The following is a 24,729-nucleotide window of genomic DNA, read 5'->3' as shown; positions in this document are numbered from 1 at the left end:
CAGCATGCAAAGCTAAACAGTGACAGATTTAGAGATAAATCTTACACCTCTCTAATCCTCAAAACCAAAACACTTGATTCCAGCCCAATGGATGATTCCTTTTGCACAGCTTCAAGACACACAGTCAGAGCAATGCTAACGAAGGCTGCCCAGGCTTCTGAATGAGCTGTTCTGATGTCCTCAGAGGACTTCTGGGAGATGGAGCCTTGGGGCTGTCCCAGGAGTAGGAGGCAGCCCCACCACTTTGCGTCCATGGAAAAGGCTCTCCAGGATCACCTTACAGCCCAGTGGGGTCACAGGACTCACGGAGAGATGCAGAAGAGCACCTTGTGCAAGACTTATTATGAGACCAGAGATGGGGAAAAGGGAGAAGTCAGTATGGTTTGGAGAGGAAGAAGCATGGGTAAATAGAGAGGTGACAGGATAGAAAGTGCCAGCTACATGTAAAAAAGTTGCTGGTTAGTGTGCTTGCCTGGCCATGCTCTGGGCCTGGCCAGCACAGTCTCTCCCACCTTTTTAAGTTCAATATCTAAACGTTTTCCTGGGTGACGCACACACTATTCCACATGTGTGTGTGGATGGAGATCCGTGCAAGTCATACTCTTACACTGCTTTCAATATTTTGTTACAACACAAGTTTTATTCTTGGTGGTTATTCAAAATATAATTTGCCATTGTCTGTTCACCTCAGTGGACATCCCATTAACACAATTAATTAAGAACATACCAATGGGCAGTTAATAATAGGCACATAAAGCACATCACAGTGCATGTCCAAGTTCCTGCTATGTGGAGCAGAGACATTTTAATCTGAGAAATCTAAGAACCTTTCTCCTATTATTCTTAAGGACATAGAAAAGAATTTAAGGCACATGTGACCTGCTTTCAAGTAACAGTGAGGCTAGAAGGGTCACGCAGACAGTTTGGCTTCAATTACTATTTCTTGGCAACACCTTTTCCCCCACCCCTCCACATTATAAAATTGAAATACAGTATAAAAATACATCTTTTTAGAGTGTCTAATAGTGCCAAGTGCAATTTCAATATTTTAATGCTATGGTATTGAGCTTGAGGTACATTTTAAGAGTGCAAATTCTGCAGGAGTTTCCTCAGGATGCCATCTTCTGTACAAGAGATTAATCATTTCGTCTTGCTTCCCAAGAGGCTGTATGTTAAGTCAGAACAGTGTTTCTTAGTCTCTCCCACAAGGTATATTACCCAGTGATGTCAGCAATACCCTGATTCCTGTTATTGCAGGGACAGTTAACAGGCTACCATGATTTACAAATGCCCTTGAATACACCTTCTACATCTGAGACACAGCTTCAGATTCTTTTCCGTGCAAGTCTGGATCCTGTTTTATTTGTTTCTTCTTTTCTTCTTCATCAAGTTGGGCTTCAACCTCATTTGGATCAGTATATGTATAAAAATATGCCATGACAGCAAAAATAATGCAAACTGCAAAAAGCAAGGCAGCAAAGAGAACATATTCTGCCCACTGGAAAAAAAAAAAAAGAAAAAGAAGGTATAATTTAGCCATCAACAGTTATTCTTCCAATGAATTACACCATTTTGCTGTTTGCAAGCAATGAGGTCAATTCCAAATGTGGAACTCAGCACACACAAATACTGCGTGTCTTGAAGGACTAAATATTAGTTATGTTTCTACGGACCACAGTGGAGAGTGAGACTAGTAACTCTAGTTTCAAAGCGCTCTCTCTCTCCATCTGAAAACCCTCAACAGCTGTGTTTCACGCTCCCTCTGGTTACGTCAGCTGAAACCAGGACTGACAGACCTGTTTCTAAGACAGGCTCTTCCCTCTCTGAAACATCACCCTTTTTGATTCACCAAGGAGTGCCATAAGTAGGTCTGAAGAAGATTTGTCTAAATGTTCTTCATCAGAAGAACGACTGCTTTCATGCCTTAAGGAAGGAGGTTTGAAACCAATGGAGCCAGAAGAAAGAAGGGATGTGGCAAGGCTGAGATACATAGGTGAGGCCTGATTAGCATTGAGCAGAAGTTTCAGAATTTAGTCCAAATCAGTTCAGAAGTTCTCACCCAGGCTTTCTACATCATGAGAAACAGTCTATTGCACAGACATTTGGCTCTGCTGTTTGCCAAGTGAAAGAGCCCAACAGAGCAAGAGCTAGGATTGGCAAACAATTGGTGCGAAGGGTAGAAACCTTTGTTAAAGTAATATTTGTTAAAGCTTTTCTTTTGTTTGTTTCTTTTGTCTTTATAATCTATCAAAATAGATTATAAAGATTCATAACTCAGTTGCTTATGTACTCTTAAGGGATTGTTTAGTCAAGCACAAATTCTACAACAGACTGGAAGATTCTTCTACCTAAGCCTCATGCATCCCAGTCGTAAATACAAATCCACTGTAATACCCGATGTTCTAAAGTTACGGCTGAGAATTATCAGCCATGACTCCCCTCATGTTAGAGCTGCTTTCTAATAGTGCAATACAAAGGCACGCTGATTGCCTGTGCACTTACCTGCTCACTGAGTTTGGATGCTCCAGCCACGATAAGGACAATTATGTTACCGACAGCCACTGTTAGCAGCCATCCTGCTTGCAGCACTGACTTCATATTAGATGGTGCCTATAGAAGGAAAGCACTTAATTTTTAGTCACACCGTTAACACCTTCTGATGTTTACAGCATTTTTCACATTATAACAGACACTGGTTCTCCATGGGAAGAAGGGGAATTATTTACCTGCTTATTTTAATTGTTAGAACTCAACAGATCTCAAGAAGGCTTTGAGGAACAAGAGCTTTCTAATTACTGCTAAAACACTTTTTACATCGTGTTCACTAAGTAGCCAAATGTAAAATATGCCTGCTGTCTCACTTTGTGCACACTGAATGAAGAAAAGGAGTGCTTCATAGCAAAGCAAGCCGCAACTTCTGTTCTCGGAATTGCAGAAGATATTCAGAATTAAGGGGAGAAACACAGAGCTAGTAATACAAATTGAAGTTAGAATACAAAGGAATTTAAAGTGTACAAATTGCTGTCAAAGATTGCAAGGGAAAAAAAAAATAAACAGGTGCAACTTTGATGTAGAAGTGTCAGTAGTGGCTCAGTTTGTAGTTGAGGGGTCACCAGTTTGGTTTTACAGCAACAGTACTGTTCCATTTATTTTCAGTGCAAAGTCATATATGCGGTGATTTGAAAACCGGTCACCAAATCTTCAAGTGACACAACGCAGCTCCATGGAAAACAGAATGCTAGTGAAACAAGCCCATTTTGCACCTGCCTATAGTCCTGCTAGGGTGCTCTAGAGAATACTGTTCAAACAAAGCAGTGATATGGAACCATCTTTTAAGAACAAGAAGCCTCAGGAGATCTGCATTTGTACAGGTTAGGGCCTTAAGAGCCCTGAGCTAACACGTGAATGATCTGAAGAGCAAAGCCTACCTGTGAGTATGAAAACTCCAGCCCAGTGACAGAGAAGACTACTTCTCCACATGTAAGTATGAAATACTGAGGGATCTGCCAAGCCATATGGACTGTATTGGGTTGGATATCTTCAATGTATCTTAATTGAGTCACATCTCCAGAACACTGAAAGTAAAAAAAAAAAGAAAAAAGAAAAAAAAAAGATGCATTAGGAACAGTGGTAAAGATTCTGTACAGCAGAGGAATTCTAAACAGTGCTATATCATCTATATAATCACACGAAGTTCTGTGAGAGTAAAACGTATTGTGTACAAAGCACCATACAGCATGTAAAGAAATGCAATTATTTCACAGCAGAATCCATGCAAATACTTAGTGTCAAGCAGGGCTAAGGATTGAAAGCCATTGGTGATTCATATGGATTTTTTTGCAGTATATCATTATCATGCTCATCGTTATCTTTATTAGTGTTTACATTCAGACAGTTTAACAGAAGAATTATATGTTTAATTAAGGGCAAGAGACATAATTGTTCAAGTGTTTTTCAATTAAAGAACATGAAAATGGAAAACTATTGTCCATTCAACAGCAACTCACCTCATTAATTACGATCGTATAAGCACCACCATATCCTAATTTCTCTGAAGTTGGTTTGCAATTAGTTGAACCTGCAGTTATCACTATATCATATGTTCTGAAGGAAGAAAAAAACAACTCAGCCCATATGTATAGACAATTTTGTGTAAAAGAAAATGTCCTATGTCTTTTTCCCAGGGTCAAGTATGTCTATTTCTTTAAGTGGTTAGATTAAGGTAAGGGACACACTTACCTTCCTCCTGAGAACGGACTGTAATTACTGATACTTGTCTCTTCCAGTATTCCAAAAGTCGTGTCACCCATAGTGATGTTGACTGTCTGAGGCAAATTATTTACAAACCTTTAACATATAAGAACGATTAATATCTCGATTAGTATTTCAAAGAATGCAAGTTTTACTTCATGTTTTGGCAGTATGAGTATTAAGCCTTCTCCTTTTACTTTTGAAAATGAACATTTTTGAAAGAAATGTAAATCCCCAAAGACGTAGCTAATGTAAGAAGCAAGGCAGACCTACATCATCCTATTGCTTCCATAGGGAAATGAAAAAGTGAGTATTTACTTCTGTCAGTAACAAACACATCTACAAGTGGAAGATGTGGAAAAAAATCCCATATAATTGGTAGGACGTTTCTTACCAACAATTCAAAAGAAAGCACACATGCTGTCTACAACAAAAAATTCTAGGCAGTGTGAAACCTACTTCCAAGATTTAGCTAAGGTATACCCAAAACAGATGTGTAAGATAGCTCAGATAAATTTAGTTCTGGAAATTCCTATACCCCCTAAACCTCTAACTGAGGCATCCAGCAAGTAGAAATCTCCTTTCAGTATAGAAAATGACATTAAACAAGAAGAATCCCCAGAAGAGGGAGACTGAAGTAGTCACGCCACTGAAAAGCTGAGGAACAAAATCAGTTTTACCTGACTAGATTCTTTCCTTCTTCTGGTTTTGATGTGAAATTATCAGACCGCTGGTGGAAGAGACCATTAATCAAGACACCTCATTAGCATCCATGAACAGCTTAAGTGTGCACTATTACATACAACTGAGAATTCACAGAGGTTTCAGAGCAAGATTCCAGACCTTATCTTTAGGTTCCTGCTAAGAAACATCTACTAGAAAATTATTCAAGACCACGCATGTAAATTCAGCAAAACAGTAACTGTCAAGTTAGCTTGGTCAGATATTGGTGAATTTTTTTTTGTTGTTTTCTTTGCTTTGGGTTTTTTTTTTCCCCAGTATCCTGCCCTGCTCTTTACAATTCAGGTACAATTTTGCCTCAGGCAGCAGAGAGAATAAGAGAGAAAACAAAGAAGAAAAAACTACCCAGAGCTCGTCCTCCAAGCTTCCCACACTCCACATAGACAGTTACTATGGCACTAATGTATTTCTTAGGATTTAGGGGGACTTACCAAGCTAGAAACAATGCCGGCTGCTGCATTCTTGATGGTGACAGTATGCGTATTGCTGCTTATTGAGTCGATATTTTCACTTCTACTCTCACTCCCAAAATTTACCATTACAGATTTTAGCTGGGAAGACTCAAACATCCTGTAGCCTGTCTACAAAGAAAATAAATAGCTGTGAATTCCCATGTGATAGCATTTGTCTCCACCTCTGAGGAAATGCCAAGTTCTGGGGGATCAAAATTTTACAGAGATGTTATATCCAAAGTAGCAGAGATCGTGAGCAACTCCTGACTTCAATTCTTGTTGTCTGTTCTACACCAGACACTAATTTTGTTTGATCGGTGATTTCTTCCTTTACACAAACCTCAAAGCAACACAAGCTTCCTACAAGCATTATGGGAAAAAAACTGTACATTTTGCTGTGTATTTCTTTCTCCAGAAAAATCAGGCTTGCCGTTACCCAGCAAAATTCTGTTTAGCAAGAGAGACAGCACTAGTATAAACCATTTTCCAAATGGCAACACTTGCTTCAAGATGCTGATCCAAACCACATCTTTCGCGTTTCAGCATAACACAAGTTACTATTGCCAGGATGCATGGTTTAGATATTCCAACTACACATCACAAGCATGGAATGTAACACAACTTGAATAATAAATTAACACGTTTATTTAAAATACATATATCTTTGCTTTATAGATGCATAGTACAATTCAAAACGTCAGGATTATGTCTATAGTAGAGAATGGAGTATTTTTACACCCTTTGTTTTCAGGTGTGCATCATGGTTATATCAACTCCACTTCAGGATTCAGCTTGGGCACCCTTACCTTCTCCCCACAGCTCAGTTTCCATGTGAGCTATATCTGGAGGAGAGTGGAAGAGGGCTTCTCTTCTTTTATGGAAACAGGACAGCAGACTACCACAGAATGTGCTGGTAAGACTTCCTTGCATTCATTATTAAAAAGATCCATCTGCTCCACTGTGTTTTGCTGTCAGTAGAGCTAACAATCAAAATTGTACTGTAAAAGACCCTGAAAGGGATCTTCAACAGCAAAACCTGGAGGTCAAGTGAGGTAGCCACAGAAACATACCCCAGGTCACATAAGTGATCACTTACAGTAAAAGCAGTGACTTTCTAGGCCTGGATGGATTTTTTTATTATTATTTAAAGGACTAGCAGTCCTTGCTGTTAAGAGATGGCATCTTTTTAGCAAGAGTGAAATTGTCAAATAATTGAAAGCCAGTATTTGGTATATTGCTAGTATATTAGCTAATACTTCATAGAGTGTTGAAATAAGTACTACTTCTTTATTTGCTGTGTGTTTTTAGTAACAAATCATTCCACAACATAAGGAAGTGTTTAAAATGAATAGAGGAAAAAAAACCCAAACATGGAAAATACTCAATTTTCAACCATTAGTTGATAACCACTTTGACTTGCTCCATTCAAATTTGATTTTCTATTCCCCATCTCCCCTTACTTACTGACTCCATGGGAAGGACAGTCACGTTCTGAAGATTAGGCAGAAATGTAACATTCGCATTGCTATCACCTAGATTTATTATTTTGATTTGGGCCTGTCCAGCTGCAGGGAAAACTGGAAGAGTTTTCTGTAGGAAAGAAAGAAGTAAATCAGTGCTCTATCCTAAGTCACTTGAAGGATGTACTGTAATAACTACAGTGTTATTTATCTCATGTTGAAGATTAGCATTTGCCTGACGATTTGTGGTAGTCAGTCATAAGAATGCAATTTTAATCATGTTTTAGTTTAGCCTCATGTTTTAGTTTCCAACTGCTCCCTCAGAGAGCATGTTTCTCCTTCACAATGCTTCCATGTTCCTCTTCTGGCAAGGTGCTGCCACTCCCAACACCACTCAGCAGTTCAGGGGACAGGCTTTCTCCCAGATCCTAGGGGAGTACAGGTTTCTACATTTCTCTATGCCATGTTCCGACTTGTTTTTCCAGCCCTCGTGCTGCTCAGAAGCATACACATGCACTGTGCTGTGTGAGAGCCCAAAGAAAATGAACAACTTCTGGAGACTCCACTTTCCACCCGATCTAACAGTAAGTGGCTTCTGCTCTTGTGGAGCCTCAAGAGCTGCACTTATTTCAATTCTGCCTCAGTCCTCCTGTACTTTGGTCTTTTTCATTCTCATTAGGTACAATCACACAACTAAAATAGACCTAAATCTTCCTTTCTGCAGGATGCTCCCATGCAACAGCCTTGAGATTTACCAGCTGTGACCAAGCTTCTGCCCAGTGTGAGTACATGTTGATATACAGCTCTAATCCTTTGAGCAGGCATTGAGGATGTGTCCTGTTGAAGGCCAGATGCTTTGCTCTCCATTCGAAGACAGAGGCAAAATAAGGTTTGAGTCCAGACATCAAGTAGTGATCTCCTCATTCCTCACAAAAGGTATTTAAGAGGTGAGCAGCTTATCTTGACAGTGCACTAAGAAAGGTGGGCACATTGGGATAGCAATTTGGGATGCAGTCATTACCACCCAGAGGTGTCACTGACTCCCCAGCTACAAGGAAAACCTACATCTTTTACATGTATTAAACATGACACCTCCCTTTGAAGCAAGAAAATGTAGATGTGCCGAGTCTTGCCTCAAATAGGTGTCATAAAATCATCTTTACTCATGGTATGATGATGCTTCCCAGGCTGCGGCGAATCACACTTCACCTCCAGTTTAGATGTCAGAAGAGATCAGAGATGCAAAGCAGCTCTCTGTTAGGGAAAGTCTCTGGTTTTCAGCTTTTAATCTCAGTTTAAAGACCTGAGGCTGCCTTTAATGCATGATTTATCATGACAGCAGATGAGATGTTTTGCGGGATGGTGATTAGCACTCTAATATCACTACCTATGAACGCATTGGATTGCAATATACTTTTATATTTTCCACTCCCTCTACTTCTGTGCTCACATACTTATTCCTGATTTACAAGTGTTTTACACACAGTGTTTGACTCATTTTCACCTTAAAAAGACTGTTCTGCACTAACAACAAAGTATTAGAAATCAGTACGTGCACCTGGCTGAACTTACATCTATTTGCACTTGCAAAAGAGCAGCAGCAACGAAAGCCAGACCAGCAAGGAACATGCCAACAGTGATCCTCCTCAGGGGCCTAATGCAGCAACAAAATATACAAGTTAAGACAAACATTTGACTCAAAGCTTCAATTGTTACTTTTCTTTTCCATAGTGGGAAATTAACAGGGCTACAAATAGCAGATTATCACCATTCGAAGAGTTGATAGTGTCAGCATTTAGCTATCCTATGTAGAGTTCAGAGTTACACTGCTGGGAAATAAAGTTTCCTGCAGTATCTTAACCTGTTGCTTTGCATCTGCTGGGCTCATTCCTAGGGTTAACCATCATCTAAACAAAATTGTTCTGGGGTTTCTGCATCTGAACTGAAAAAGTCAACAGAAGGAAATAAAAACAACATCTAGTATCATTGATAGCTTAGAAAACCATGAAAAGGTGAATTTGTACCTTGTACAAAATAGTAATAACTTGTGTCTATATCGGTATGTTTAAATCAAATATTGAAAGGAGTAAGTCAGGGAAATATATTGAATTAGGAGGCAGCTACTGACATTCAGTTAAGTTGTAAGGGTGAATGTAAGGTAGCTATTTTATTTATGACATCAATTGCCTGATGCAGAACATCCACTAACGAACAGAGGTGCTTCCAGGACAGCACCCTCCCACCAGTTTTTCATAACTGGATGGAAAAAAAGGATTGCATCTTGCTCCATAGACTTTATTCTAAGAAAGGTATTCTGCGCATAAAGAAATAAGATGATACATGTGATGATACAACAGGCTTTGTTACAGGTTGGGATAACCCAGGGAATGAGAAAGCTTGTGTTTCAGGAACACGGGGCAATATGCTGAGGAGCTGGTTGCTGGGAGCTGGAGCCACTCCTGTAACAGATCTACCTGAGCTCAAGGTAAGCCAAGTCCAGAAGCATCACTGGTACTGACAGAAGCCTAGAAACCAGTAGCTTTCCTTTGTCTTGTTCAGTTTGGTGAGCCTCTTCCACCCCTCCTGCTTGCAAATGCTGGCCAGTTCATTGGCAATATTAAAAGTAACACACAATACCCTCTAAAACTGGCTGACTGAATACTTCTGTGTGAAAACACCTCGCTGGGACTGAGGGGAAAATACATCTGGTCCCGGGTAGTTTTAAGCCCAGAAGACCTCAGATGCTAAAGATTATGTTGTGTTTCTACTTATGATACTTCTGTTTCTACTTATGATACTTGGTAGGGGAGGGGAGCGTTAGACATGGGGAAGTAGAAAACATTAATGGTAGATAGCATCTATTCTGCAGTCAAAGCACTTTGACCTCACCTTGAAGAGAAACCACGTTATCACTTTCCTATTAAATTCTGCTCCTGTGGCCTGTAGTGCCTCTGTTTACCACTCAGAGTTCTTTTATTATTATTATGTTATAAATATTAGCCCCATTTTTAATATCAAATTTTTTTCCCCTTGGCTGGAAGCTTGCTTTTGTTTAGGGCAAGAAGAGCATCTTAAAGAAACCACTAAAATGAACCTCTGCTGAACTTAGGTAAATACATTAACTTACGTAAAATTGATCTTGCATTTCTGGATTAAAGGATAAATCACAGCATCTACAACTGGGACCATTATTATAATCAGGATTGGATTGACAGTCTGTTAAAGATGAACATAAAAAGAGAAAGAACTAAGTATTTTTCAAAATCCTTTTTTACAAAAGGCAATTATATACGTATATCATCTTTGGGAAGTACTTAGGATTGTCAAGTAGATTACTATACCTGCATTTGGTCTGGCTGAATCTGCATAGCTCCCTAGTGGGGGAAAAAGAATAAAATAAAATAGATGTTAGTATTATGACAACAAATAAAACTCGTATGAAAGGTAAATTTTAGGGGGAAAAAAAAGGAACCTACAAAGTCCCCATCCATAGTTGTGGCTTGCAGTGTCCATCTCGATCCCTTGACAGAAGAAGAGAGAGTTAAATCCAATGGTTAATAAGTCTCCCAAATTTCCTCTTGAATCGTTTTCATAAGCAAAGTGTTTCTAAAGGTGGACAGTATAATAAAAACAAAGATAGCTTGCTACAGGAACATAAGCATTTGAACAAAGTGATCTTCATGGTCCATTTCACTTTATTTACTAGCTTCAAGAAATCATGAAAAAAACAACACTCAAGAGAGGAAACAAGCACAGATGCCTCACTTGGAGCTTCACCATGGTTTCCAGCACGTGCTTCTCTCAGCTGGCACTGCAGGAGATGAGTCAGAGAGGCTGTGCAGAGCTGGCACATGGCTGTCAGCTGAATGCTTGCAGCCCATGGCCCCGACCTGCTGCTCCTTACTGCAGCACTGGACTCCACTGCCTTCCATCCCTCTGCCCATGCTCCCCAACCCAGAGGGAGACAACTTGTATCGCTGCATCTGCAGCCTCTGCACTTGTGCTGCACCACTGTCTGGGATAGGAGCAGGAGGAATACCAAGGAATGTTACAGCGGGTCACGTTCATAATTACAGCTCACGGGTACTAAAGCATGATGGTGGAAGACTACAGAATGTAACGCACTCTGCCTTACAGAGAGCTGATTCTCTCAGATACCCCCCTAAATTCATACTGCAGTGATTAACTATGAAAGCCTGCTCTCCCGGGTCCTGTGTACTCCGTCCAAATCAATGAGAATTACAGGGTCATACTTCAAGATGTGAGGTGTTTGTTGCAAATAAGGGATGAAGCAAGATGACATGCATCTCTTCTCCCAGGTTCTCCAGAGCACTTACACAAGGATTCCATGCTGCACCTCAACTGACAGCGAAGAAGAGTTGGAACTAAAAAGCTGTAGGTTACTGTTTCATCTTCCATACCCTGGCTGGTAAGATCTAGAGAGGTCTCAGTCACCAGATCACTCCTGGGAATGCCCAGATAAGTCAGCTGACTGCTCTTGGACCACAGGACATTGTGTGAGCACTGATTCAGAGTAACCACTGTGCATCATAATTGGGCTGAAGAATTTGCTGAGGAGTACTTCCCACCCTTACACAAAGATCTTTTTAGATGCAGTGCCTTCAGAACTTGTAGCAACAGGGCACATTTAGAACTGCAAAGCAAAGCATTTCTACTTTACCTGCTGGTCAAAAAGTGCCCAGAACATCGGGAGAGGGATGTAAAGGAAAAGCACCTTCAACACCATCTTGGTCTGAGCAATCAGTCGTTTCTGTAGATAAGGGGAAATACAAAAAAATAACTCAGTGAATAACCCAACACTTCCACTGCAATTCGCAGCACAGCAGCAGGTGGAGACACGAGACCTCTCATGCAGTGTTTACCCATATCCTGAACTTTGGATGGTGCCAGAACTTCTGCTGATTTCTCTTAAAAAAAACCCACCAGGGTGGGGTGCCAGTTAAAGGGGACACTGACAGCAGAAAAGTCTGCTTCTTGGCATGCCCACACTGCAATGGCAGCAGATTTAGCTCTACACTGCACTGTTTTCCTGGTAGGTTTTAGCAGCACTGCTTAGGGGGAATTTGAATGATGAGGAACTGTGGAATGTATTTTATGCATGAGAATTTCACATAGGCAGAAGTAAAATAAAGGGAAGGGGCTGAGGTTTGTGCTGACACTGACAGAAGTGCAGGGTGTGTAGGGTGCAGGGTACAAAGGACATAGCTAGGGGACTATGGGACATAAGCCATTTACTTGTATACTATCAAGAGGCGCAAAAGCTATTAACCCAGCTCCCAGGGCAATGGATCGAAGCAGACAGCACGGGAACTGGGGCCAAGGGATGCTGAGGGACAGCAGTGCTCACACAGTACTTACATCATACTTCTCGCTTGCCCAGTCTAGCCAGTGCTCTCTTTTGGGATACTCTTTGCTGCGATGCCGAAACCTGTTTTTAATGGCAAACTGGAGAGAATGCAATAGAATTTTGTTTAATAATGTTAAAATATTTGTAATAATATAAGCTGTTTTATAGTTAAAAGTTACACTCCTGCTTCTAGCACTCCTCTTTAGAGGGTGCCAGGGGTGACCTCTTTTACGTGCTGCAAGCACTAGAAGTAATAGTGCATTTAAGGCTTCATACTGCCTATCCAGCCAAGTGTGTACCTGGGATCAGGTAAACCAAGCAGAGCTGCTCTGGGCAGCTCTAAAGTGGATTGGCGTTAGGAACTGGAAGACCTGCATACTTAAGACTAACTTACATATAGCACGAGAATATCTCAAATGCACTGTTCCTCAGAGCTGAATAGCTGTAAGAGCACGTTTCACTATTAGGAACTGCAATTTGTAGAAATTTATTGGCACTGAATATGCACAAAACATAATCCTGAAGGACTCTACAAACTTTCTGAGTGTGACAGCATGCAAAGCCAAGCTGGGCAGGGCTCTAGGGGCAGTAGTCTAAGAGATGGCCAGAGGCACATATAGAGATTTGGTTTGGGTAGCATTTATAGGACAAGCAACGGTCTGGGCTATAACAGCCTCACAGGTCTGCATGGAGAATGGAGAAGCCCGTGAAGGAGAGAAGTGCCCTGATCTCAACGTTGAGACACTGCCAAGTTTGGGATATGCAGAGTTAAGAAAGCAAATTTAACTCCCTTCCTCACAGGTTTGCACTGATATTTAATGCCCCAGCCTCCTTAGTACAGTGTAGATCAATATCCTCTGCACTGTAAACAATGAATTCTTTCAATAGCCAATAAGTTTTTGTGGTAACTACTGCCTCTTGATTCAGGTCAGTGCATACTTGCCTGACTCCCTACAAGACTGTATAAAAGTACATGAGTGAGCAAAAGGATAATTCCCAGAAGATCAGATAAGCTTTCACACATTGTTAACATCTGGATTTGTTCTCTGTGAGTATAAATTGAGATACGAATAAGGACAAATAAAAAGGCAGTCTAAATTTGGAGGTGTCAGTAAGAAGTCTTCTGGGAAGAAAAGAGTTTTCCTCATACGATATAAGAATTCTGCACTAGGTGTGAGTACTGAGTAGCTTTGAAGGCTCCTGTCAAGCTTTTTGGGAATACAAGCACTACTTACTCCAATGCATTTACAAACTCGAACCATTATATTGCCTTGCGGTTGAACTTTTTTGTACATTCCACTTCCAGCTATGAACACAACTGCAGTAAGCAAACAGAAAGGAACCTGTGGTTAATTGAAAACAGTGGCAAAGAATTTAGTGTGAAAAACATAGTTAAGTAGTTGCCTCAAGTTGGGAGTAAACTCTGTAAGAAGTAATGAGCATGACTATTCATAGAATCATAGAATGGCCTGGGTTGAAAAGGATTGCAATGATCATCGAGTTTCAACCCCCCTGCTATGTGCAGGGTCGCCAACCACCAGACCAGGCTGCCCAGAGCCACATCCAGCCTGGCCTTGAATGCCTCCAGGGATGGGGCATCCACAACCTCTTTGGGCAACCTGTTCCAGTGCATCACTATTGCCATGTTATTATACAGTAAAACAAATCAAATTAATAACTATCAGTAAATATTACTATTAAAGATGCAGGACTAAACCCTGATACTCTTGGGGTTAGCGGCCATTCTCGGTGGGATATGAGTTATAGTCAAAGCAAGAGCCACTCTGGATCTGCTCTTTGGCCTTGCTGCACTTCAGTAGGAACTCAATAGCCCAGGTCACTGCATGTCACATCATGCAGGTACACGTGAGGCGTCACCTGAGCCACAGCATTTGTCAGCATTCCCTCAGCTCCCACGCGAAGACACGTTCCCCAGCCTCGCCCTCCCACGTGTTGGCAAGGCGTGGGCTAACACAAGCAGCCACCGTCACCCTGGGCTGGGTGCACTGATAAGACAGTGACAGCAGAGCTGGTGGCCCACCTGGGTACCAGGTCCAGGAGGGGACATGACCAGGAGAAACACTACAGCATACACCAGCCAAACCATTAGGAAAAAAATAAGATAATAAAATACAACCTCCAAAATCTGCTGATGTGAGCATCAGTTTCTTGGTCTTTGTATGACTGCTGAAAGGCTCAAGGAGCAATCTGCAGTGCAGCTAGTAAAAATACACCATTCTGATAAACACTGGCATACCAGTGTTGTATTTCACTAGTAAAAGGACAATTACCCTGCTCAGTTCACTATCCTGAACTACAAACAATATCTGAAAACTGCATTTTCTGAGTTCTCATCCTACATTTAGAAGACATTTATATAACCTAGCACACCAAGCAACTTAGACAGTATATTACATGACTCTTTCATATCATAGAATCATAGAATGGCCTGGGTTGAAAAGGACCACAATGATCATCGAGTTTCAACCCCCTGCTATGTGCAGGGTCACCAACCACCAGACCAGGCTGCCCAGAGCCACATCCAGCTTGGCCTTGAATGCCTCCAGGGATGGGGCATCCACACCCTCCTTGGGCAACCTGTTGCAGTGCGTCACCACCCTCTGGGTGAAAAACTTCTTCCTAATATCTAACCTAAACCTCCCCTGTCTCAGTTTAAAACCATTCCCCCTTGTCCTATCACTATCCACTCATATATACAGTCTTTCAGCTTAATTGTGCCTCAGCTCCACCAGTCTCTCCTTTAAGAGGGAACACTTTGGATCTATCTGCCCTCCCTCCAAAAAACTTTCAAAGGTCATATATTGCAGAAATAATCAGGTATTTCTAGAGACTCATACTTGCAGATTTCAACTACTTTCTCATGATTCAGAAATCATTATCACCTAAGCACAGCAAGAAAGCAATATGGAAACAGTTCAACTTACCTAATGAAACAGCCATGAGGGCAGCGGGAACTCCAAATGCCAGCGGGTAGCACTGCTGTCTGCTGTGAATGCCACATTCTTGAGCTGAAATATAAAGTAATGTTGGATACAAATCCCAGAGACTGCTGCCAATGTTTCACATCGAGTTTCTATTCCTTGCATTCACTGTTGACTCAACGGAAAGAAAAAGTCTCTGCTGATCACTGACAAGGTGGATGATCGCTATGCAGTTTGGCTTATGTTACTGCAAAGGGGAATAATGCATCACAGGAACCTTAGAATGGTAGTTTGGAAAGGTCCTCTGGTCCCACTCTCTGCTCAATCAGGACCACCCAGGGCAGGTTGCCCAGGGCCACGTTCAGGTGACTTTTGGAGGTCTCCAAGAAGGGAGACTCTCTCTGGGACAATCTCTGTGCAATCTGTGCCAGTGCATTTTCATTAGGAAAAATGCAGCTTGCAGCTAATTAACATTTTGATTTTTTAAAGTTATTTTTTATTTAAGCAATTAGAGAAAGTAATGGTGAAAGTAATGGTACAGCTTTCCTCAATCAAATTTGTTAGTTTTTCCAAGGTAGTTTTCACCCTGTATCATCATGGAAGCAAACTGCATGTTGTGGCATCTGCACGTCTCCTGTTTTGGGAAATTTGCATAAAGCAGACCCCTAAAACGTTTCCACACAGTCAGTTCCAGTCAGCTGCCATCAAAGAATTTAAGGTCTAGAATTTTGGTCCAGAGCATTGGGATTATTCCAGAGATTGCATTATATTTCCTTACTTTTGAGACAAAGCGGTCTTCCTCAAACTCATGTCATCACACCCCTACACCAGCTGTATAAGCTCATTATAAGCAGAAGAGAAACCAACCTTGTGCCATATAAAAACATGATTTGTCACATGGATCAGTGTGTTTGCACATTCATAATTGCTTTTATATTTCGTGTGGACACACTTCAGAATGAATCTCCACCAGTTCCAGAGCAGAGCACTCTCACTTTCCCTTTTCACCAAACAACACAACATTGAGTAACTGTTTTAAAGGCTTTGGAAGAGATGCAGTATTTGTATCTCTATGGAATTAAAATATGCTTTAGTCTCAGAATTTGTGATGGCTTGAGCATACCTCTTCAGGATCAGAAATACTAGATCTGAAAGCAATCCAGACCGGAAACTCTCTTTGGTAGTACTTCATCCTTGACAAGTTGGATGACATACAAGAAAACTTGAGAACTAAATTTCCTGTTAATTTTATCCTGTATGACTTGTGTTCCAACACTCATCCTTTATTGCTATTTAAGTACTTCATGAACAAATGTGTGGACTTACCTCTGAGAATTGGGGTGATTATAGTGGATATGAGACTTCCAGCATTAATGGACAAATAAAAGATAGAGAAGAATCTACTTCTTTGTTTTTCCTACAGTAAGAACAAAAATGCTTTTCAAAAATGGTTTTAGAAAGGGCTAGCCAGAGCCATTTTATTTAGCCTAGATTGAACTTAGTTTGCACAGTTCAAGACAAATTGTTATCTATCTTCCTTACTCATGAAGCGCTACAATAAGGCACTTTTCTAAATATGTACTTCATTGTATTACTGTAATAGCCAAGCATTAGTAAAAATACATGTAAGGCTGAAAATCTGGAAGATACCTGATGTTCTTCAAACTGATCCCCACCAAATGCTGAGACACAAGGTTTGATCCCACCAGTTCCAAGCGCGATGAGAATCAAGCCAGTCATAGACAGGGCACTGGGATAAAGTAGAAACAAATGAAAAAAGAAATCATTCTGCTATCTAAGTTGAAGTTTTATGTAAAAGGTTGACTACAAGGCAGTTGAAATGCAAATAGCATCATTTTAAGTCTTAAGTTGTCCAACCACCAACCTGGAGAACATGCATGTACAAGGCAACTCACATGTGCACCGCAATATTATCAGGATTGCCATCTCTGTTTTGATCTGTCATGTCGTTTATGGAGCTTACAGCCATGACTGCCTGCCCAATTGTATAGACAATGGACAGGGAGACAATGGTCCTGTTATAAAGAGAGGAGAGAAACTTTTACATACATTGACAACTAAAAGTTTATACGTACACATACGTTGACAACTAAAAGTTTATATGTACACATAGTTGATGCTGACTTCTGCTTAATCATGTAACGCTATTTAACTAAGCAAGGCAAGATGACAAATAGGCTCTCTAGACATCACAATGTCATGTGAGATATTTAAATCTTCAGTGGTTGCTGTTTGATCACCAGCTCAAGAAAATGCCATGATCATATTTCACATACAGTGAAGTACAAATTGACTACTCTACCAAGGAATGCAACTTATGCTTATTTTAATATCGCTTAAATATTCTCTACGTTCTTTTATTTTTTTCCTCCATGCAGCTTAAATATATTTTAAAGACAAAAGCTCCACTAGAGATACTGTTGTGAAGGCAGTATTACAAAATCACCATGTCTCCCATGGCTTTAACGCCCATTCTTCTTCCTCGTACGGAAGAACAGGCTCCATTCAAACTCTGTTGGAAATTAAGTAATTGGCTGTAGTTCGACATTCAGAAGCAGCAGCCCCAAGGGCAAAGCAGCCCACAGTAATAAAGGGCCAAGCTCAGAGATCTAGGACAACCCAGATCTGTTTGATGAAAGCCTCACAGCAAGCTTGGAGCTCCCTGGTACAAGAGCAGCAGAGGAAGCACACACTCGGTGATCAGGTTCTTCTTTAAAGTATGCCATCTAAACTAATGGGTACACATACATTCAACCTGCAAGGCATCAAACTGTTTGCAAAGAGATGTCACTGATCAGACCAGCTACAAAGAGAACACCTGGCACTGATTACAGAGCTGGTCTCCCAGAGGCCATCAGCCTGGTAGAAGACCGCACAACCTGCAGACAACCAGCTCCAAGGACAGCCTCATCTCTGATCTCTAGGAGACCTTTGACAGCATTCATCGCTCATAGCCATCAATAAAACTCTTTATTGGGCTTTTTCTGGGAAAGTAAACACTATTAGAACCATGACGTTTATAAAGAAGAGCAAGATCAGGCTGTTAAAAGTAATTTGGCTATATTTTAAAGCACTTAAAGCACTTCATTCAGCATTACTTCTCTGAGCAACTGCATGCAGGCAAAAATAGTTCATAACTTAAGAATGTTGCAGTTCAGTAAGACCTCCCACTGACTCAAGTCAATACTGAAATTACAAAATGTTTTAGAATATATTCTAAAAGTCTCAATTAATACCAGGTGACATAGTATTTCACCATTTCAATGGCTACTTGCAGGTGTTAAGCTTAACAGATGAGCAGATCTGTAATTTTGGTAATCCCTGGTGCAGCTTCAGATCTGGGGGAGAAACAAGATCCTGAAGTATATTGGTTTGGGTTTGTTGTTCGTTTGCTTTTTTTTTTTTGAGGGAAGAATAAGCACTGACTTAAACTTTCCCAGCCATGAGTCTGCAATGAGCGCTCCCAGGATGGGCGTCAAGTAGCACAGAGCAACAAACGTGTGGTAGATGGCTGTAGAAAAGTTGTCATCCCACCGCAGGAAGTACTTGAAATACAATACGAGCACAGCTGTAGGAAGAACAAAATAGCAGGTTACAAATCAGAGTCAGAGCTGGGTAGCAGCAGAGACAGGGAGATGCAGGATTTGGGATGTACCTCGCATGCCATAGTAGGAGAACCTCTCGCAGAACTCATTGATGACGATGAAGAAGATGCTCAAGGGGTAGCCAAAGCAGTTCGGCTGGAAACAAAAGACAGCAGGAGCTCAGAGCTGTGCAGCACAGGCTACCACGGTGTGCTGTGCCTCGCTGCTTGAGCAAGCTCCATCCAGCCTCTGGCGGAGCAGCTGAGTGCTCAGGGTGAGGAGGCTGTGTGGGAGGATGCCATTTGCCTGAATCAAGAATCAATTCCCACTTTTCTCTCCTGGTTCTCAGATCTCAGACTTCCCATATTCCTTTCACATGATATCCTTAGCAAGGCTTTATTTGATACTCAGCTATTGTGCTTCGCACATCTGAAACCTTAAGCACTCATTTTGACTGGCAATCAAAGAAGCAAAAAGCCACCATTTTTGGAAAAGAAACCCCAAGCCCCAGCAGCACAAGGAAATTAGAAGCCTGGCTGTACAGATAAATACTACCAGTTGGGACAAACATTTAATTAACCATTTCCTTCAAACAAATCACAGGAAAGCTCATTATCCTTACAAATTCTCTGCTTTGCAAAGAATCCTTCATTTCTTGCCAATAAAACGGACTCAACTCCTAAGCTAAAATTGCATGGCCCTAATTGCCAGATTTCCTGATCCTTCAACTGTTGTGATGGGCAACTGCATGGCTGCTGCAGCACAGCTTATGACACAGTTCTTGCCCATTGTGACAGAGGAGAAAGCCATCCATCGGTTGCAAAGTTACCCTAATCACTGGAATTAGAAATTAAATTTCAGACCATATGCTTTTCTTAGTGGGTGAGCGTATGGTCTGATCTCCTGGTATGGTCTGATTTCTGGGTGGTCCCATGCAGAGCCAGGGGTGGCATTCAACGGTCCTTATGGAGCCTTTCCAACTTGGGATGCTCTATGATTCTGTATGATAAAATTTCTATTAAAATTACTAGAAATGCATGTTGACATCATCCTTCCTATCTTACTTCTTAAGGGTTTAATTCTGCAAGTTGCAAGAATTAGATTTTTAATAAACCTTAGGACCTCGTAGCCAAAGCTACACCAATCCCCATTCACTTCAGTGATCCATCCAGACTGTAAAGATCTTTCAGCTCTAATATTTTTAAAATTATGTACAAAACTATTTCCTGTATAAGGAAATTAAAACCATTTTTACCTGTAGGTTAAGTTCTAAGAAACTTTATTGTATCTGGGTATCATCAGAATGACAGATAGAAACAATAGAATAATATAGTTTTACAAGGGCATGAGAGTCCAGGAGCCATCTGAACACAGCATCCAAGAGCCAAGTAAAGCAGATATTTAAATGTTTCTTACTTTGGATCTTAAGAATAAAGAAATGTGTATATGTGAGCTGTCTGCAAAGGAAAGAAAAAGCAATGCATATTTAAAGGATTGATTTAGTTGAGGGGTATAAGACATTTCATAGGTGAAACTGATGAAATTTAAGCAGCGTGGACAAGTATGGCATTATTTGTCTTTATGCTGTGAGGATTTAGAAATTAGTTTACCTCATATTTGAAAGGAAAGAAAGGTGACACAGGGAAATCCTGCCTGGAGTGGGTATATCAGAGAGCTCACATCACCAGTAGACTCTGGACAAAGCCTTAATGAGCAGTGCAGCACGTAACAAAACCGGTGTGCTGCAATAAGATTTTGTAAATAATAAAAGGGAAAATAAAGTAGAAGTGGTGAGAGTGTCACTGGCTTTAGAATGACTCGGCCATGGGGATGACCAAGCAGCCCCAACTGCTGTCTCCTTGGCTATTGCTGTGCATGTCTTATCTATGGTTTGGCAAACAATTTTCATCCGAAGAATCTGACTTCAGCCAAAGTGAGCACTGGGTGGGACTCATTCAGCTTTAGAGCAACAGAAACCAGAAGTCTAAACATATCTGTTGCTCTTGATTACTCATGTCCTCCATGGACTGAAAGAGGTGTCTCTAGAGGAAGACCATCCACATTTATCCCAAATTTTCATTGGCACAGGCTGCCCAGAGAAGCTGTGGATGCTCCATCCCCAGAAGCATTCATGGCCAGGTTGGATGGGGCGCTGGGCAGCCTGAGCTGGTGGGTGGCAGCCCTGCCCACAAGCAGAGGGGTTAGAACTGGGTGGGCTTTAAGGTCTCTTTCAACCCAAACCATTCCATGAAAAACAGATAGGAGTCACTTATAAGTGCCAGTCTCTCTCAGCTGAACGTACAAGCTGCTCCAGATGACCACCCCCAACCTGGGCACCACTTTTAGCAGCCTGGAGGTCACACAGAAGAGAGAGCACAAACCAGGATATGATCATTAAGCATGCAAACATCTGTGCAGCCACACTGGCTATACACACACTCCCTATAAGCCAGGGAAGAGAAGAAGCCTAGTTTGAGATCACAGGATGAACAAGCTGTCAGGAAAAAAATTAGGAGTGGAGCATGAACACTGCTCCAGAGTCAGCCAATGGGGAACCATCATGAAGGTTTGTTTCAGCACCTATTAGATGGGCCTTCATGCATTACAGATGTGCATGCATACGTTTACTGACACAACCGTTGTGATCCCCATGTCCAGAAAGCACTCAATCCACTGCAGAAGAGGTACGAACCCAGAAGCTGCATCTTATTTATAACACTGCATAACATTCCTCTGCCCTGGGGATCCCAGGCTCGGGACTGGCAACACCCAACTGCACACCCTTGGCTTCAGCTACTGAGGAAGCTATGGGAAAGTCTTCAGGGAAAGTCAGCAGAGTAAAGTCTTGAAAGATAAGGAACTCAAGGCTGCAGACAGATGTAGGACTGCCAAGAGATACTGTTAGCAGTTAGGTCACGAGGAAGATTCACGAGGAAGAATGCCACAAGGAGAGCCAGCAGGTGCTGGCAGCTCAGTGACAGTGAGGATGAGCTCCGGGGACCCTCCCATCCCAGCTGGTATCTTTGTGGCCAAAGGCTCTTCAGACCTCTTATCAGGGTGGTGAGCATGCCAGTGTTTAGCTGGGGTGTAGGAAGCTGCCAGGCTATCTGGTGTTTGTGTTGGCTGGTAACTCATTACTTTACATGTAAAGTATGTTTATCTTATGTTTACAGGGTGTTGGTGTTTTTTTCTGGTGTTCTGATTTGGGATTTTTTTTTTTTTTTTTTGCACAGCTAAGTTTATCCAAAGTAACCCAAAGAGCAAGCACAGCAACTCACTGTAGCATAAGAGAGAGCAATACTTACCACTGATCGGCCCTTACTCTTACTTTTTGCAGCTGTGGGGGGGAAGAGAAAAAAAACAACACACATGTTAATGGAAACTGAGTCAGACTTCTTTAAAGCCAAAGGGAAACATGGGAAAAAGCTCACCTTCAAATCAAGTCTTGTTCATAAACCACACATGCACTTAAGTAAATTTTCAGACAGAGGGACTTATAGTGCAAAAAGACTACCAGAAAGCTTGATTTCCTTTTGTTTTTCAGACTAAAATGTAGCTAAAGCTTAGATTCACATAAGCTGCCAGGGAAACATGGAATAGGACTGACGAGGCAAAGTGCTGCCTTCGCTGTGGCGAGCACTGCCACAGCTGCACTGCACATGCAGTTCATCTCTGGAGACGCACCCCGTTCCAGCTCACTCACAGGGTCGTTGCCTTCAGGACAAGTTGGCAGTGAGGAACACAGCTGAAGTGTCCTGCAGAGATGGGTGCTGAGTCCTGTCCGTCACTCAGACCTAACAAGCGCTGAGCACACAGCCCAGCTGGCGATGCACATCGCCACACATTTATGTCATCTGGAGGCTGATCTGGAGGGTCCTGCAAGCGCTGCCCATCAGGACACGCTCGGCTGAGCTTGCACTGCACCAGAGGAAGGCCAGCACCCACAAAGTGGATGTCAGCATTTCCTAGAGCACCACATGAACAAGTTCATTATCATTAAGATAAGGCCAAGAACAAGACGTGAACTTTGAAATCCCTGCCTGCAAAATAAGTGAGCCCATATAGATCCCTATAAGAAAAAATATGTTTGCTAGCAGTTAGTCCATAGTTCAGAACAGATGAAAACAGCTGACGGCAACACTACGGTGTTTGGCATGATACTTTAATAAAGCCTTTTTTGAAAACTCAAGAAAAATCAATTAATTGATTCTTTCCTTCACTGGATAGTCTTTATGGGAACGTCTTTATGGGAACGACAGAATGTATTACGAAGGTAACTTGAGAATGGATTTCCTAACACTCAGCTAACATCCTGAAAGCGCTATCTCACCAACTTCAGGGCACATGCAAATACCAGATCATTAAAGGTATTGGCAACGTCCCCCACACAACTCCTGTGAGCAGATAGATGTATGGAAGGTAGATGAGCATCAGCGATAGCTTTCCTAACTCCTTGATCATTTCTGCTTTCTGGCGTTTCCAGAACACACGTGCCATAACACACAGGGAATACCAGCCCGAGCAGTCTGTTCCAATCTGCTACCTAAGCCTTGGGTAAAAACTAAATAATAATTACAATAATAACCATAGAACTTGCAGGTGGCTGGTTTTGTTTTTTCACCTCTGCAAGAAATTTTTCAGAAGCATTTTCCAGAGAATACTGAATGAATTCATTTTTGGGACACCTATGTCCCTATTTTGACTTTATTCCTCCATTCAGCACTGATGTGCTGTAATACATACATACGCACACATACAAACCCACAATTCTATAAAGAATACAACATCATATATAAAAACACGATGTACTATATAAGCAATGTCATTCAGATAGCCAACATTTCAACGTAGGAACCTAAACTGCCCAAGCAACTCCAGTATCATTCAGCCTCAGGGATAAGCCTCCAAAAGAACAGAACACTTGGCATTCTGCACCAATTTCAGTGACAAATCTGGGGTTTGTGGGTGGCATGTCAGTGCGCTCCCTCTTCAGGGCAAGCCTCAGTAGTGCGTCCTCTCCCCACAGAAAACAAGCCCTAGAACTATTCTTTTTCACTCTAAGCAGCTGCATGCTGTATTTCCTCGAGATATCGAGGTATTTTTTACCAGCTTGTGATCTCACAAGGGATGTTCCTACTTCACAGCCAGCTGCTCTCACGTGGCTGACCCTCTGCCTCCTCCTGGAGCAGCCTCACAAGGATGCTACTGTCCCCAGGACCAGAGGCTGCAGACGCCCTTCCAGAAAGAGGCCAACACAACAAGCACTCAAACCTATAGCATAGCGAGCCTGATGCTACATGGGCACAGAGGGTTTCTCCCTCACAGGGGTCCCACCATCTTCCCCAGCAAGACAGCAGGACCCAGGTGCCCTTGGGGCAAGCTCTGCCTGCTCATCTCCACCACTACCAGAGGCGGTCAACCCATCTGGGCTGCAGTGACACTGGTTGTGTTGGGCACCCTGCATTAGGTGCCCTGCGTTGGTCTCGTTGGGCACTCCATATTGGGTGCCTCACACTATGGGACTCGCGTTGGACTTGTCAGGCATCCCACGTTGGTCTTGTTGGGCACCCTGTATCGGGTACCCCACACTGGTCTCGTCTGGGCACCCCACGTTGAGCACCCGACTTTGGTTTTGTGAGGCATCTCAGGTTGGGAACTCAGGCAGCTCTCCAGCCTGGAGGACCGACCGCACGGATGGCTTCTCCCGTGCACCTCAAACCACCGAACAGCTCAACCCCTGGCAAACTCCCTCTGAAAAAAAACAGACGCTACACAACAGCGGGATGAACACCGCGCTCGACCCGCCCGCACGCCCATCCCCGCACCTACCCATGGGGCCGGCGCGCTGCTGGCGGCCGCGCGGGGACGGAGGGACCGAGGGACGGACAGAGAGCGGACAGCGAGAGGGAA

The 24,729-nt window shown here is 42.2% G+C and overlaps 1 protein-coding gene across 2 annotated transcripts; it reads right to left on the bottom strand.

Moving 5' to 3' along the window:
• Positions 1–620: 620 nt before the first annotated feature.
• On the bottom strand, positions 621–24,729 carry SLC15A1 (solute carrier family 15 member 1). 2 transcript variants are annotated; one of them, NM_204365.2, is made up of 23 exons: positions 24,649–24,729; positions 22,125–22,156; positions 18,891–18,975; positions 18,662–18,803; positions 17,131–17,250; positions 16,865–16,964; positions 16,541–16,631; positions 15,218–15,301; positions 13,508–13,590; positions 12,284–12,370; positions 11,586–11,675; positions 10,381–10,425; positions 10,246–10,278; positions 10,032–10,120; positions 8,477–8,558; positions 6,909–7,034; positions 5,424–5,573; positions 4,932–4,981; positions 4,240–4,347; positions 4,008–4,104; positions 3,429–3,575; positions 2,503–2,610; positions 621–1,498 (listed from the first exon to the last, which is right to left on the bottom strand). In NM_204365.2, the coding sequence occupies exons 1-23, from the start codon at positions 24,650–24,652 to the stop codon at positions 1,307–1,309; spliced, it is 2,145 nt and encodes a 714-aa protein (NP_989696.1). In that variant the 5' UTR covers positions 24,653–24,729; the 3' UTR covers positions 621–1,306. The 2 variants fall into 2 exon arrangements, with proteins under 2 accessions (NP_989696.1, XP_040557661.1); XM_040701727.2 differs by lacking the exon at positions 24,649–24,729 and having other exon boundaries at positions 19,442–22,157.

The sequence above is a fragment of the Gallus gallus genome, chromosome 1, assembly GCF_016699485.2.
Source record: "Gallus gallus isolate bGalGal1 chromosome 1, bGalGal1.mat.broiler.GRCg7b, whole genome shotgun sequence".
In the NCBI taxonomy this organism is placed as follows: domain Eukaryota; kingdom Metazoa; phylum Chordata; class Aves; order Galliformes; family Phasianidae; genus Gallus; species Gallus gallus.
Note: the sequence above shows the minus strand (reverse complement) of the source record. Positions and strands in the feature narration are given on the sequence as shown.